Consider the following 14123-nt stretch of genomic DNA (forward strand, 5'->3'; position numbering starts at 1 on the left):
TTCCAAGTGTGTAATATTTATGGCTGCCAAATGATTACATAATTCTAGCTAATTAATCAACTGCCCTTTAATTGATTAACGTATTAACCGATTAAATAAACTTGCACCAAAACTTAATGATAGGCACCTTTTTGACATACTGAAGGAAGTATGAGGTCACTTTCAGTTTAATACACATGTATTCATCCTTGGATAGAAGGAAAGGACATCTTTAATATTTCTTTTAATTTCATATTATATACCAAACAGCCTCCCCCAAAGTAAACATGCCTGTACATTCTAATTAAAATTTCCTTCACTAATTAAAACTGTTCTTAACAGACTGATCAGCTCAAGGTTTTACTAATCTAACAAACATTGCAGTACATTCTGTGTAATGTACTGACTTCTTAGCAGATTGTTAGGAAATAAGCACGGGACGTATATTTCCTCTGTGTTGGTGCTTTGTGGATTTCTGATTCTGTTTCTTATTTTAGCTAATTTTTACTCTTTCACTGGGATGATATATCACCAGTTTTCACCTGAGAAATCCAGTGATTATAAAGGTTGCCAAATCAAATTATCCAACTAATAAAATAAGGCTCTTTGGCCTAATTAAATTGGGGGAAATAAAATCATGGAAAAATAAAGGAAGCAGCCATGACTCAGCTGCTCTTCATTACTATGATGTTGCTCAATACAGAATTCCCTACACCCCCTTTTAAAGTGTTGCTAGGAATCTACAATCTGCAATAAGATGGCTTGTCGGTATATAAATCTAAATATCAATAAATATAAATAAAAAACTGCTGGGGTTGCCATCTCCAGGAAGAGGAATTCCTGAAGACTTGGGGGCAGAGCCTGGAAAGGATGGAGTTTGGGGAAAGGAGGAAGTTCCACAGAGATGGCATGTCACAAAGTACACTGTCTGAAGCTGCCATTTTTCTCCATGGGAACTGATCTTTTTTGTGTGGTGATCCACCATAACTCTTGTCTCTACCTGGAGGATGGGAATCCTAGCAATTCTTGTCTCTACCTGGAGGATGGCAATCCTAGCAACATCAAAGGAATATAAACGTTTTTTAAAGTTAGGATCCTCAAACATTGTGCTGCAGAAAGGTCCAGTTAACAGCTACTGGAACTTATCTGGACTATTATGGGTCAAGGGTAGAGTATGGTTGCGTATATCAATCCTAGGCACATGAACTTCAGTGTAAGTCCCGCTGAACTCAGTGGAACTTGATTCCAAGTTGATACGCACAGGATGGTTTTATAATATACAGCAGCACAGCAGTACTGCAGTTTTATGACTTACAATCTTGCAATTGTAACTTAGTGGAGAAAGAATATAGAAGTATGCTGCCCTTTTTTGGAATGATGCAGGCATAGCGATGAAGAAATCCTTGTTCAACTTCAAATAGGAACTACAGAGCAGTGTTTGTTGCAAGGTTAAGAGGCTACTTGCAGAGACAAAAAAATTTTGATAGAGAAATTAGGACCTAACTTTAATGTTCATAGAATGGTAGGCATAAAGCATGTCTTGGATGAATGCATCTGTAAGAGGGTAAAAGTGGCAAGACTAGGGCCATTTCCACACAAGGAAAATGTCCCTGGACAGCCTTTGTATGTTGGCAGCATATAAAGTCCTCTCCACATGATGTTGCCATATCCCGAGGCTGTCCAGTAGTTGGATCACGGTTTGGCCATTTTTAACATGCAATTTTTGGAATCGAGAAAGTTGGATTTACCACCCTAAATTGCGTGAACCACTGGTGAGCAACCAGGGATAAGACCACATGGAGGGAGAAAGGTGCGATAGTCTGGCCAACTTTGTCCTGCCCTCACACCCACCCTCCCCTCTCCATTTCCTGCGCCAAGTATATATATTTTTTTAAATGCTGCAGTCCATGTTGCAGCACGACTGCAAACCTGCATGGTCAAAGGTGAAATAAAATCTTCTTTGAAGTGTCCACAGTCTTTTGGGGATCAGGCAGGACCCCTTTTCTGTTTTCTGGAGGCAGGGAATGAGCTGGAAAGAGGGGGACAGGGCGGGTGATCTGGCAGCATTCTCCCGATCATAAAGGGAGCACCTTGGTTTAAAGCCAAACATTAGCACAAAATGTCTTTTTGGGCTTCAGTTACCTGTCCAGCCTTCTAACAACTGGGGCAGGCCAAAACAGCCCTGTTTGCCTTTTCTGGAGGTGGGGAATGAGCTGGGAAAGAGGGGGACAGGGCGGGTGATCTGGCAGCCTTCTCCCGATCATAGAGGGGTCTGAGCACCTTGATTTAAATTCAACCATTAGCACAAAATGTCTTTTTGGGCTCCAATTATCATGTTCAGGGTCTTATAAATTCACCCAGACATAAATAAACCGCAAAAGAAGACGAATTCCAAAAAGTGGGCAATGTATTGTTCTGCCATTTCTCCATAGCAATGGGGCAGTGTTGATGCATCTGTGTTGTGGCATTACCACATTGCAATGTGGAATTACTTTAAAATAATAATAATAATTTGGGGGCAGGGGAGAGAGAAAGTTTCAGTCCATGAGAGAACTGCTGTGCTGTGGTTAATGGTTTGTTGTGATTGACAAGCCAAGGAACAGAGGGAGAAGTTCATGTTGCTTTCCCTTGCAGTTTCATCAGGAGGCAAAAAGCTGCAACGGCGCAGAGGGAAAATGCGAGAGGGGTCTCCCCATAAGGAGGGCACGTTTGTAAGTAGGAAGCCACTCACATTTTACCTCTCTATGCAGAAATGGTCTTGGTTCTGCAATAGATTATAGATGTGTATTGGTTACATAGGAACACTAATTGAGAGGGCAAGAAGATTGTTAAAATTAGCAATATCCTGGTGGTTAAGAATAAAGCAACTAGAACTCAGGGCAACAATTTAATGTTTGTCATAATATCATTATTTCTATTTGATGGTGGCAAACCAAAATACACTGGCAGGTATTAGACAGTTTATGGGGAAAAAAGAGGTTAAAAATTCTTTGTTCAAAAAGTCCATATTTAGAATATCATGCATGTAACAGGGTGAGAGACAACTGAGTTAAATTTTTACATTATAGTATTAAATTGGTGAATTATGTTTCAAGGTTTTATTTCTAATTCTGTTATACATGAACAGCTAATACAACAACCTACTGCAATAATTTATTATGCTGCCTGACTCGACATCCAAATACCAGGCTGGCAATTATATCAAATTTAAAGGCAGACTGCAGTACACATGATATAACAACAGAAGTAACTGAATACATGTGCAATCATGAAGTCACAGGTTAAATGAAAGGTGAAGCACTAGCATACTGACAGCTATTAACACAATGAATTAGTCACAATATATTTTATATTAATTAAAATTAATGCAGAGGTGGGGAAGGAAACTAATTGGACTTTTATGAACTGTTGTCTGCAGCACACACAAAGCACAAGAACAGGCAGTATACTGCTCTGACCTGAGTTATGCTCAATATTTTGGCATCCTGAGCTCATAAGAAACCTCATAAGAATGGTGGAATGTGTGAAAATTCCTTGCACTCCTATCATTTAGTTGGCTAAGAGTTGAGTATCATTTACTTCCATTTCATACTGTTACTAGTTCTAGACCTATTGGCCCAGTCACACAACTCCTATTAATACAAAGGCCACCATTCACAGAAAAAAGTCTCTATCCTATCATGTCAACATGTTTACAGGTAGCTTTACAATAATATTTTAATTCCTGATGTTTCTGAGAAAGTTGGAATCCTTTGATGTGGGTTGATGATCAAATCTGCTTTTACTAGTTTAGGTTGCTTCAAGTGCACGTTCATGGACTTGCATATTGAACTAGTTATGTGAATTCTCTATTTTATGACATATTTAACAAACTTTCCAAAGATTTTTGAGGATATAGTAATGCACAGTCTTATGGAACATTCTCAAAACAAGTTAAATTATAAAAACCAGTCATTCCACAACATAAAAAGGGCTTTGTTTGTGGTTCTAAAAGAAAATGTAGCTATGTGGAATATGACAAGAAAACAGGTTTATGTCAATGAAAGATTCCAGTTCTGCCAGCATTTATGCAAATATTTAATTAAGTGAGAATATGCTCAACAAAAAAATGATGAATTAATGTGCATTTGATCACAACACAAAGAGGAAATATAAAGAAGATTATTCATTTAAATTCAAATGTACATGCACCATGCTTTGAGTATACGGTGGAAAAACCCCTGGGAGCAAGAAGGAACAATTTAAAAATATTTTGTAACATTTTACAAGGTTAAAAACCCAAACTAATTAAAGGATTACAACAAGGATCAGTAACAAGATGATTTTGATTTGCATCAAACACAGATGTGAACCACTGCCCACAGCAAAACAAGAACTGTTAAAAGTGGATTAATAAAATATTACAAATATCAGAAGCATTGAATTAATACATTAAAGAAATTCCTAGAGTAAGTATTTTAATAGATGAAAGATTTAATATAATTGTCATATTCTTTTTGCTTCCACTACTCTAGTCAGGGCCATTAGAAGGATACAGGCAAATAGTTGATATTCTTTCCAATCTGGTTTGGGGGAAGGTCTAACCCGGGATTTAAGGTGCCATCGGTACTGGATGGGATTGCTCTCCTGTTAAAGAAACAGGTGTGCTCCTTGGGAGTGCTCTTGCACCCAGGTCTACTGTTGGATAAGCAGGTGGCAGGAGTAACCAGGAGTGCTTTTTAACAACTGTGTCATTTCATCGGGGTCTTTCCTTGGTATAAAAGAGCTGGTTGCTGTGGTATATGCCCTGTTGCTTATAGATTAGACTACTGCAATACGCTGTATGTGGGACAGCCCTTCAAAAATGTTTAGAAATGTTAGTTGGTGCAGAATGCAGTATCCAAGATGTTGACTGGAATGGCTTGTAGGGACCATATCATTCCATTCTTGCTTCAGCAACATTGGCTCCCAATTATTTAGGGGTGCAATTCATGGTAAGTTGGTTTGGAACCTACCCGACCACTTCATCTTCTGGGGACCCATCTTCTATTATTGGGTGGGTAGCAATCCGGAAGAGGGCCTTCCAAATTATGGCATTCTCCACAGGGAGATTTGCCTTTCTCTTTCTGTTGCTATCTTCCAACAGACTTTTTCATTTTGCTTGCCAAATGCTGAGTGAGCCTGCCATTTTTTCCATTGTTTTAAATATTGTTTTAACTTTTGTACTTATTTTAAGCACTGGTTTTTAACTAGCTTTGATTATGTATTTTTGGGTAGGTTTCAATGGTTCTGGTTTTAAATGACATTTCACCTTATATGTTTTAATTTGGTTGGTATATGGGAGCAGAAGTGAAGAGTAAAATCTTTTAAATAAATAATAACAAATAATGTTCAGGGCAACAAAAACTGGATGGAATTGTGTGAGATTTGTACTCTGAGATTTTACTCAACATAAAAGATATGCATCAGGTAGTTAATGAAACCCCATTGCATGTAGGTTACTTCCAAGGGGAATGATCTCAGTGACTTATGGAAATCTTTCAATCTTTAAGAGGGTAGTGAAAATGAGAGACAGAGAAGTCATACCAAAGAAGGCTGCAACAGGGTATTGGGATGGAGAAAAAAGTATCAGGGAAGGAGGGAGAAGATAGTCATGGTCCTAGGAAGGAAGGCATAAGAAAGGGAGCAGTCTCCATGTCTAGTTCCAGTGAGTTCATCTGGGTCAATCTGAATCTGAAAACATTTCTGGTAGACTTTGCATTCCAAGAGCTGATCCCAGTTCAACCTGGGTTGCAGTAGACATAGGATGGGGAGGCTTTGAATCAAATGCATGCAAGACATCCCCTCTTCCATGACTCCACAAGGTGGAGACTATACTTCCTGTGGTAATTATGTAGAGCTGCTCTCTTACGGTCCTAAGAATGGCTAACAAAAGCAGTCTTCACTTCCAGCCATTCTTCTGGCTATGAGAGTATGCTTTCTGGGACTGCTCCCGCAGTCGGACTCCCAGAGCTCTCACAGTAGTTGAGCTACCAGAGATAACAGGCTGTTTTAAAATTGCCTGAAGATGATTACAAAGCTGGAACTGTTCTCACCTTAGAAATGAACCTGGAGTAATCTAAAACCAGTTCATAGTATGGCAGATTCATACCTGAAGTATATAACTTCCATTTGGTTGGCAGTATTAACCAGCCCAATAACTATGGAAAAAATTTATTGTACATTTAGAGCTGGAGCAATTTATGGACTTTGACCCTGTTCTAGAAAATGGATATGTTAAGAGATGTGTTGTGCAGAAATCACAAACAGAACTGACAAACAGAGAACATTTGATAGCTTTGGGCTGATCCTGCGTTGAGCAGGGGGTTGGACTAGATGGCCTGTATGGCCCCTTCCAACTCTATGATTCTATGACTGAATATAAGACTACGTCATATCAATCAGTGACTGAAAAAAAAAATCCCTGGAATTTTTCAGTCACTTAAGTCTTATAATGCAATCCACGAATTGTCAGATTAGGGAAAGAGGAGAAGGTAGGGTCATTCTAACTAACATTTTTTGAGATGCTTTCTTGAGAAGCATCCTCTATGAGTACCGAAGCCACACACTCTCACTAGATTAATAGAAGACACATCTATCAGTGGCTACTAGCCACATGACTAACAGGAACCTCCTAGAAGCAGTAAAAATTCTGAATATCAGTGGAAACATCAGGTGAAGTTGCCTCTGTGCCCTGTTTATTTGACCTCTAAGGCCACTGTGACAGACACAATTTGGGACTACAAGGTCAACCAGTTTTATCCTGCAGGGCACCTCTTACATTCTTAAGCTGCTGGGTACACATTTCCAATTTTACATTGTTTTCCCTCTGTAGGAAATGGCCAGACTAGATTATTAGACAGACAATTCAGGGAGAATCAATGGCTGTAATCAAAAACTATGAGTAAAAGTTTACTGAGATTAATAAGGGAGCTAAATTTTCTTCTGTAAAAGTTCAGCCAAAAGAGAAGGTTGGGAGAAGTTTTTATAAGTGTCTTCCTAATGTTCATCATCTACTAAACTTTCATTAAAGTCCCTGAGGTTTCAAATGTTCAGCGAATGAGGACATAAACAACAAGGATGTATGAATATAAAACTGATGCATACTCTATAACAAGGTCATTTGTTCTCTCCAACTTAAAGTTCCTGATGAAAACAGCCCCACCATTGCAGGTGGCTTTTGTGCACCTTGCAAACCTGATTTGAACAGGAAAGCCTGTTTCCAGATGTAGTTTTCTTCAATAAACCATTTATCTGTCACTTAAATGGAAAGGTCTATAGCTACTTGGATTTTAAAAGTATTTATTTTAATAAATGTGTTTTATTAGAGAGGAATCAGCCTGTTCAATAGGGATGTCATGACGTTTTATAAATAATGTTCTCTGTATTTATGAGGGACACATCTTATGGAGAATGAAGACTAGTCAGTGATTCAATCTTCTTAAAAATAATTAGCTTTCTGTTATGATTACTAATTCACTATCCAAACTAATCTAAGCAACCAAAGGCAGTGTGTCTTCCAACTGAAATCTATCCATAAACTGTGACTGTGGTTTTAAAAGCAAATATTTACAAGAAAGTTCAAAGTTCTTGATTATTCAGCTATTTTATAAAAGTTTGGTTTAAATGCCCAGCCACGCAAACTTTATGGTATATTGCTTTGAATCTCCTGTGTATAAAAATTAAATTGCTTTAAAAAGTTAACAATAACAGTAATGCTATATAAAATCATACTATTTGTATAAAATTACTTTGGAATATGTTCTTCATATTACAACAATCTGAACAATTAGCCCATATTTCTGTTTACTGCATTTTTATAATGCATAGTTTCATAACTACAATGTATTCTGTTATTTTGACATGCCAGTTCTCTGTGCCCCAAGAGCAGTAACAATGTACATACTGCCTGTTTACTTACTGTTTGAACTTTGAGGAAATCCAGGTAAGGAAGATGGACCATTCATTCCAGGCAGAAGAACTGGAGGAAGGCCAGGAAGTCCAGGGTAAGCTGCTGGCAAACTAATTCCATGAAGCGAGCTGCTGTCCATCATGCCTGGTTGCTGTACAGTTAAGCCTAGAACATCTGTCGCCTTTTTAATACGATCCAATTCTTGCTGTGCCATCAGCTGTCTAACGGTGGTAGGAGCTAAATAGTCTTTTTCCCGGTCCAGCTGACTTCCCACAGTTTCTCGCACTTTTGTTATATGTTGTTTAGAAAAGATATGGTCTCTTATAGACAAACGTGCAGAATACTTTACTCCACATAGAGAACACTCTGGCCTTGATCCGTCAGTTGCATTCTGATTGATCATGAATGGCTTCCCTATGTTAATTTTGAATTTTTTTTCTTTTGCTCGAGCATTCTGAAACCAAACCTGAACCACACGTTTGGGCAGGCCAATCTCATTTCCTAGCATTTCACATTCTTGCATGGTTGGAGTTCGATAGTCACTAAAGCAAGCCTTCAACACTTTAAGCTGTAGGTTACTCATTTGTGTCCGAAATCGCTTATGACCTGGCCGATCGCTGCTTTTGGATTTAAAGGGGTTGGCTCCAAATGGATTAGGTGAACTTGGATCTGCTATGCTTGATGTTTCACTGCGATCAGCATTATCATCAGGATCATCAGTAATGTAAACATTTTGGTCCTGTTCACTGTCTTTGTCGCTGAAATGTACCGATGGGCTAGTTAAAGAGAACAGAAACTTGTCATCGCTGTTCTCCATATTAGGCATATTTGTGTTTTTTGGCAAACTGTCATTCATAATATTTTTTGGCTCTTTAGGAGATGATGTGGATTTCACATCTATGGAACTACCAGTCATACTATCCATTTCATTATTTCCTTCATCTCCTGTCGTGGCATCACTAATTGCTGTATTGATTGAAGAAGTTTCATCAAAATCAGTTTTATTATGGTCATATCCACCATCAACAGGAGCAGCATTCAGATTCTCAATGTCTTCACTGCATTCTGCTTTGAAGGAAGAAGGACTTAGAAGATTCTTCGGTGACATTTCTGCTGTTTTACTAACTGGGGTTGAGACAGTAGAAGCTAATTCATTTTCACTTGATAAATCAATTTTTGTAAGTGATGGATAATCAAAAAACATATATTTTTGTGGACTCTCTCCTCCATCTTCTGTGCCCACCAAAGGACTTGGCGGCAAACTATAACCTGCTTGTTTTCCTTCATTCCAGTGCCGAGAACGAATGTGACTTTCTAAAGCAGACTTTGCTTTAAACAGTGCTCGGCAAAATGGACACCTTTTATGAGACTGTGCTGGACCCACTGCACGGAATTGTCCTTTCCTTTCTCGAGCTCTTGTGTTCTGGAACCAGACTTGCACAACCCTTTTTTTGAGTCCTACTTCACGAGCAATATGATCAAGCATTTTTCTGGTAGGATTAGAATCTAAAAGGTATTTTTCATAGAGTATTTCCAGTTGCTCTGGAGTAATGGTAGTTCGCAATCGCTTATCCCGGTGTTGATCCTCACCGCTATTTCCTCCTTCTTTTTCACTACAGTTGTTATCTTCCTTATCCTCCAGTTTTCGTTTAAGTGAGCCAGAAACTGAAGCAGTGTGGTGAGCTGTATGAATGGAACTTGTTTGTGGAGTCATCTGAGCCAAAGAACTATTCAGCAACTGCCCGGTCATCAGAGGGTTGTTAGGATCAAATATCATATACGGCATATCTATGGGTCTTTCTAAAAACTGAGAATGAAGAAATTGATTTTGGGCTGCTAAAAAATGCATGTGCTGATGCTCTTGCCAAAGTTCTAGAGTGGGAAAGGCAACAGTACACTGGTCACATTGGTACTGTAATAACTGAGGAGGTAGGCTGTTTTGAAGAGAACTCAATGAGATTGTTAAAGGGGAGGAAGGAACAGGTGTAGACTGTGATGCAGAAGGTGGTCTTCCTCCTATTTGGGTTTGTTTCTGTTGCTGTGCTTGAGAAGCTGAGGGCTGTGATTCAGAAGAAGTTGTTGGAGCAGAATGCATTGATTTGGTGCCTTGGGAAGAAGTCTCCCCTTGCTTAGGTATGGTATCATTTTGCTTTGGCTTTTCTGCTGATTCAGGTTTGGGAGAGGTTTTTTCAGGTTCTGGTTTGGGTGATGGCATTAAAGGAGTACTGCAACCGGAGCCGGAGCTTGTGGTAATAGTGGTGGTGGTGGTAGTTGTTATGGCCACACTTTTTGATGAGTCAGATGGGCCAGAAAGTGTGCTATTCCTGTAAAGCATTTGATCTGTAGCATCCATTGAATCTTCTGTTTGGCTTTCATCTTGTGCATCATCATCCTCATCTTTATAACACAGCTTTTTCTGATGTGTGATTAAGTCAAAAATTCTAGGAAAAACTACATTACACTTCTTACACTGATACTGCATGTTGCTTGTTCGGATGTACCTCTCATTAGTGAGCTCTCGCTTCTCATTATCTTTAGTTTCAGCTTGATTCTCATAACTTTTACGAGCTTTCTGTCGTGCATTCTGGAACCATACAACAATAACTCGGGTAGGTAGGTTAAGTACTGTGGAAAGTTGTTCAATTTCATCATCCTTTGGATAAGCATTTGTGTCAAAGAAATCTTGTAAGACTCTAAGCTGGTAATCGGTAAATCTAGTTCGAGATGATCTTTTGCTGAAAGCTGAATCAGACTTGTAATGTTCTAAAGAACTTGGCTGTGGTTCAATTCTTATATCTTCCAAAACGGTTATGGGAGGATTGCTGAAGTTGTATGGAGAATCTTTGTTTCTTTGTCTCTCCTTGAATAGGGTATTCCGGAACCAATGTTTGATAACTTTTTGGGAAAGGCCAGATTTCTCAGCCATTTCCTGAATCTGTTCTTCACTTGGAGAATTGTTAATATCAAAATAAGCCCTCAAAATTTTTAATTGGTCATCGGTGATCCTTGTACGTGGCCTCTTGAACTGAGAATGCCGTAGGAAATTGGGATCCAATCCTAGCTGTTGCTGACAAAGCTGAGTAAGATCTGCTGACAAAGCATCCATTGGGGGTAGCTGGAGCGCAAGTTGTGGAGGCAATGCTGGATGTTGCACTGGCTGCATCATAATTGGGGGGAAAAGGGGAAGATCCAATGAAACTGGCAGCTGTACTGGTGGCGGCGCAGAAGGTGGAGGTGGAGGCGGAGGAGGAGGAGGTGGAGGAGGCGGGGGAGGTGGAGTTGGTGGTGGTGCTTGTAAAGGAGTAGGAGTCATGCTTTGAATTTTTCCAGAGCTGGATGAAGGAGGCTGTGAAGGAGTTGTAGGCTGAGGTGGAGGGGGCGGAGGGGGTGGTGGTGGTTCTGGAGAAGATGGTGAAATAGGATAAAGCTTATCATAAGCTTCCCTGTATTGACGGGCAAATTTCTCCAGTGCAGCATATGGAAAGAACTGGCCATGAACATGTTCTTGATGACTCTTCAGTATCAGAATGTTGGAAAATAATTTACTACATGCTGCACATTCCAATTTGTCATTATTTTCACAATCACCAGTTTTGCTTTTCTTCTGTACCTTCTGTCTGTTCTCATTGTACTGAATAACCAACTCAAAGCCGAAGTTTTCTAACAATGCCTTGGCTGCATTTCCTCTTGCTCCAGAAGCAATTCTAGGTGGCGGAATGACTGGTTCAGAGCCCTTCTGTTTCTTTATATCTTTGCTTTCTTTTAGTCCTTCACTGTCACTTGTGAATTCCTGCTTTGGTTTTTCTTGTTTTTCAGAAATCTCTTCTGATTCCTTATATGATATTGTATCCTTCATCATCTGGCACTCTGTACTTACGACATTGTTTTGTTCCGTTTTCACCAACTTACTGCTTTGATGCTGCTGCTGTTGCTTTTGTGGCTGAATCTGAGGTTGTGTTGCTTGATACTGTTGTGCTTGTTGTTGTAGTATCTGCAGTTGTGTTTGGCCGACATGGTGTTGGGTCTGCATCTGTTGTTTTAGGTCTTCCAACAGTGAGCCCGCCATACCTGCCATTCCAGGCATACCAAATGCAGCAGAACTAGGCAAACCCAGATCAGGGCTCAAACTGAATTCTGTCCCAGGAATATAGAATGGAAATAGAAACTGTGGCTGTTGAAACTGCAACAGCGCCTCTGGCGTCATAGGAAAATGAGGCAAGAAAGCTGGGTTTAGGAACTGGGGCTGGAAGAAAGCTGCTTGTTGTTGCAGTTCATGCTGGAGTTGCATTTGCAGTTGTGCTGGTGACTGGGAAGGATGATGCGTAGGCTGAGCAGAAACTAATTCAGAAGCTTGTTTTTTATTTAATTCTTTGGCATCTATATGGGTTTCCTTGCTGTTAGCCACTGGTAAGCTTGAAGGGTCTACTGTTCCTTGGCTGGGGCTATTAACGTTCCCTGCTATGCTGTTTCCACTCATTGCATTACTGCTTGGTTCTAATTTTGCAGCCCTTGCCTTGGTTTGATGAAGCACAGATCTCATATGGATTTCCAGTGTAGAACTTTGGCTATAAGAAACATTACAAATGCTGCATTTGTAGGGTTTGTTGTCAGTGCTGCTGTTAGCTTCTTGAGGGACAGGGCTGGATGCTTCCTGCAACACCTTTTTGAGTTTATGCAAATGTGAAACTGAATTATAATGGACCAAAAGAATGTTCTTTTGAGTGAAGGATTCCTTGCACACTGTACATTTATATGGGCGAGAAGGATCTAGAAATTTTTCCATAGTAAAATTTGGCCCTTTTCTAAAAGGTAAGGTCCGCTTTGGTTCTGAGCCCATTTCATCAGGAATGGAGCTACTATCACTTCCTACAGGACTTGCTTTACCTTCCTGGTCAATCTCATATTCTCTTTCTATCTCCTGTTCTAGTGCATGTTCATCTTGTGCCATACTTTCACTCTCTGCCCAGAGTTCGCCATTTACAGGTAAAGATGCACATAACTGCTGAATTTCAGCTTCGCTGAGTTCTGGGTGGCCGGCTTCCAAATGTTTTTTTAAAGCCTGGAATGTACGGAAACTACGTTGGCAAAGGCTACACATGGTAGCAGCCCGAATAGCGTGATACTGGGAATGTATTTGAAGCTTCTGCATAGTCTTAAAAGCCAAACTACAATGGTTACAACGATATTTATAGACATGGCGATCAGAAACTGAAAGCTGCTGCCTCTTCTGCTGCTCATTCAACTGATCTGGCAGTGATTCGATGATCTTTATATCCTTAGTGCTGTTTTTGTTCCATTCTGGCATTTCAGTAGATTCTTTCAGTGGCTTCTGTTCCTCTATTTTAATCTCCATTCCCGTTTTTGATTCCTCAAGCCCAGGGATATTCTTCTCCTCTGGAGGACATTCGCCTAGTTCAAAAAGAGAAAAGAACTTAAATTTAGCCCTTGTAATATTTTACTATATAGTGTGTATGTTAAATGAATGAGTACCTCCCAATATACCCACAGATAACTGAAGAACTCTTGGGAAGCAGAAACATACTTCTTTTTAAATGTTTTTTTTAAGTGACTACAGCTGTTTTCAAATAAATGTATATAGTTCATGTGCTTGAATTTTACGCATAAGATTGTAATTTGAGATAAATCAATTAACTATTAATGTCCATTCATGATCAAAAATAAATTCTCAAATATGCCAAAGATCTTTTCCTGCAGGGTAAGATTCCTTCATCTTATGTGCTGGATATTGACTCAGCAAGCTAATATCTTTAAACAGCCCGTGGCGCCACGGGCGCCACGGACTGTATAATTCGTTAAGCCCCCTAGAGGTGGGCTTTGTCCGTGATGAGGAAGGGTCCGGGTTGGACCCTTCCTCACAACAGACAATCGGAGGGACCAATCGGCAGGCGCGAAGCGCCTGCCGATTGGTCCCTCCGATTCCCAGGCTGAGCAACTGCGAGCCGCGCGCAGCGCGGCTCGCAGTTGCTCCCGGTCTGACGCTGCGGGAGGCGCGAAGCGCCTCGCGCAGCGTCAGACCGCCGCCCGAGGGAACCCCCAGCAGTCGCGCGAAGCGCGGCTGCTGGGGATTCCCTCCTTGCCGGTCTGACACTGCGGGAGGCGCGAAGCGCCTCGCGCAGCGTCAGACCGCCGCCCGAAGGAACCCCCAGCAGTCGCGCGAAGCGCGGCTGCTGGGGATTCCCTCTTTGCCGGTCTG

At 40.4% G+C, this 14123-nt stretch overlaps 1 protein-coding gene across 18 annotated transcripts in view; it reads right to left on the reverse strand.

Moving 5' to 3' along the window:
* ZFHX4 (zinc finger homeobox 4) overlaps positions 1-14123 on the reverse strand; it is a 201753-nt gene that overhangs the window by 6098 nt on the left and 181532 nt on the right. For 17 of the 18 annotated variants that reach the window (XM_077352086.1, XM_077352091.1, XM_077352101.1 and 14 more), the window contains one exon: positions 7919-13318. In XM_077352086.1, coding sequence (XP_077208201.1) covers positions 7919-13318 — 5400 coding nt within the window. Of the gene's footprint in view, positions 1-127; positions 188-7918; positions 13319-14123 lie in introns of all 18 variants that reach the window. The other variant, XR_013234077.1, reaches the window with a different exon arrangement.

This window comes from Paroedura picta, chromosome 9 (assembly GCF_049243985.1).
Source record: "Paroedura picta isolate Pp20150507F chromosome 9, Ppicta_v3.0, whole genome shotgun sequence".
Classification (NCBI taxonomy): Eukaryota; Metazoa; Chordata; class Lepidosauria; order Squamata; family Gekkonidae; genus Paroedura; species Paroedura picta.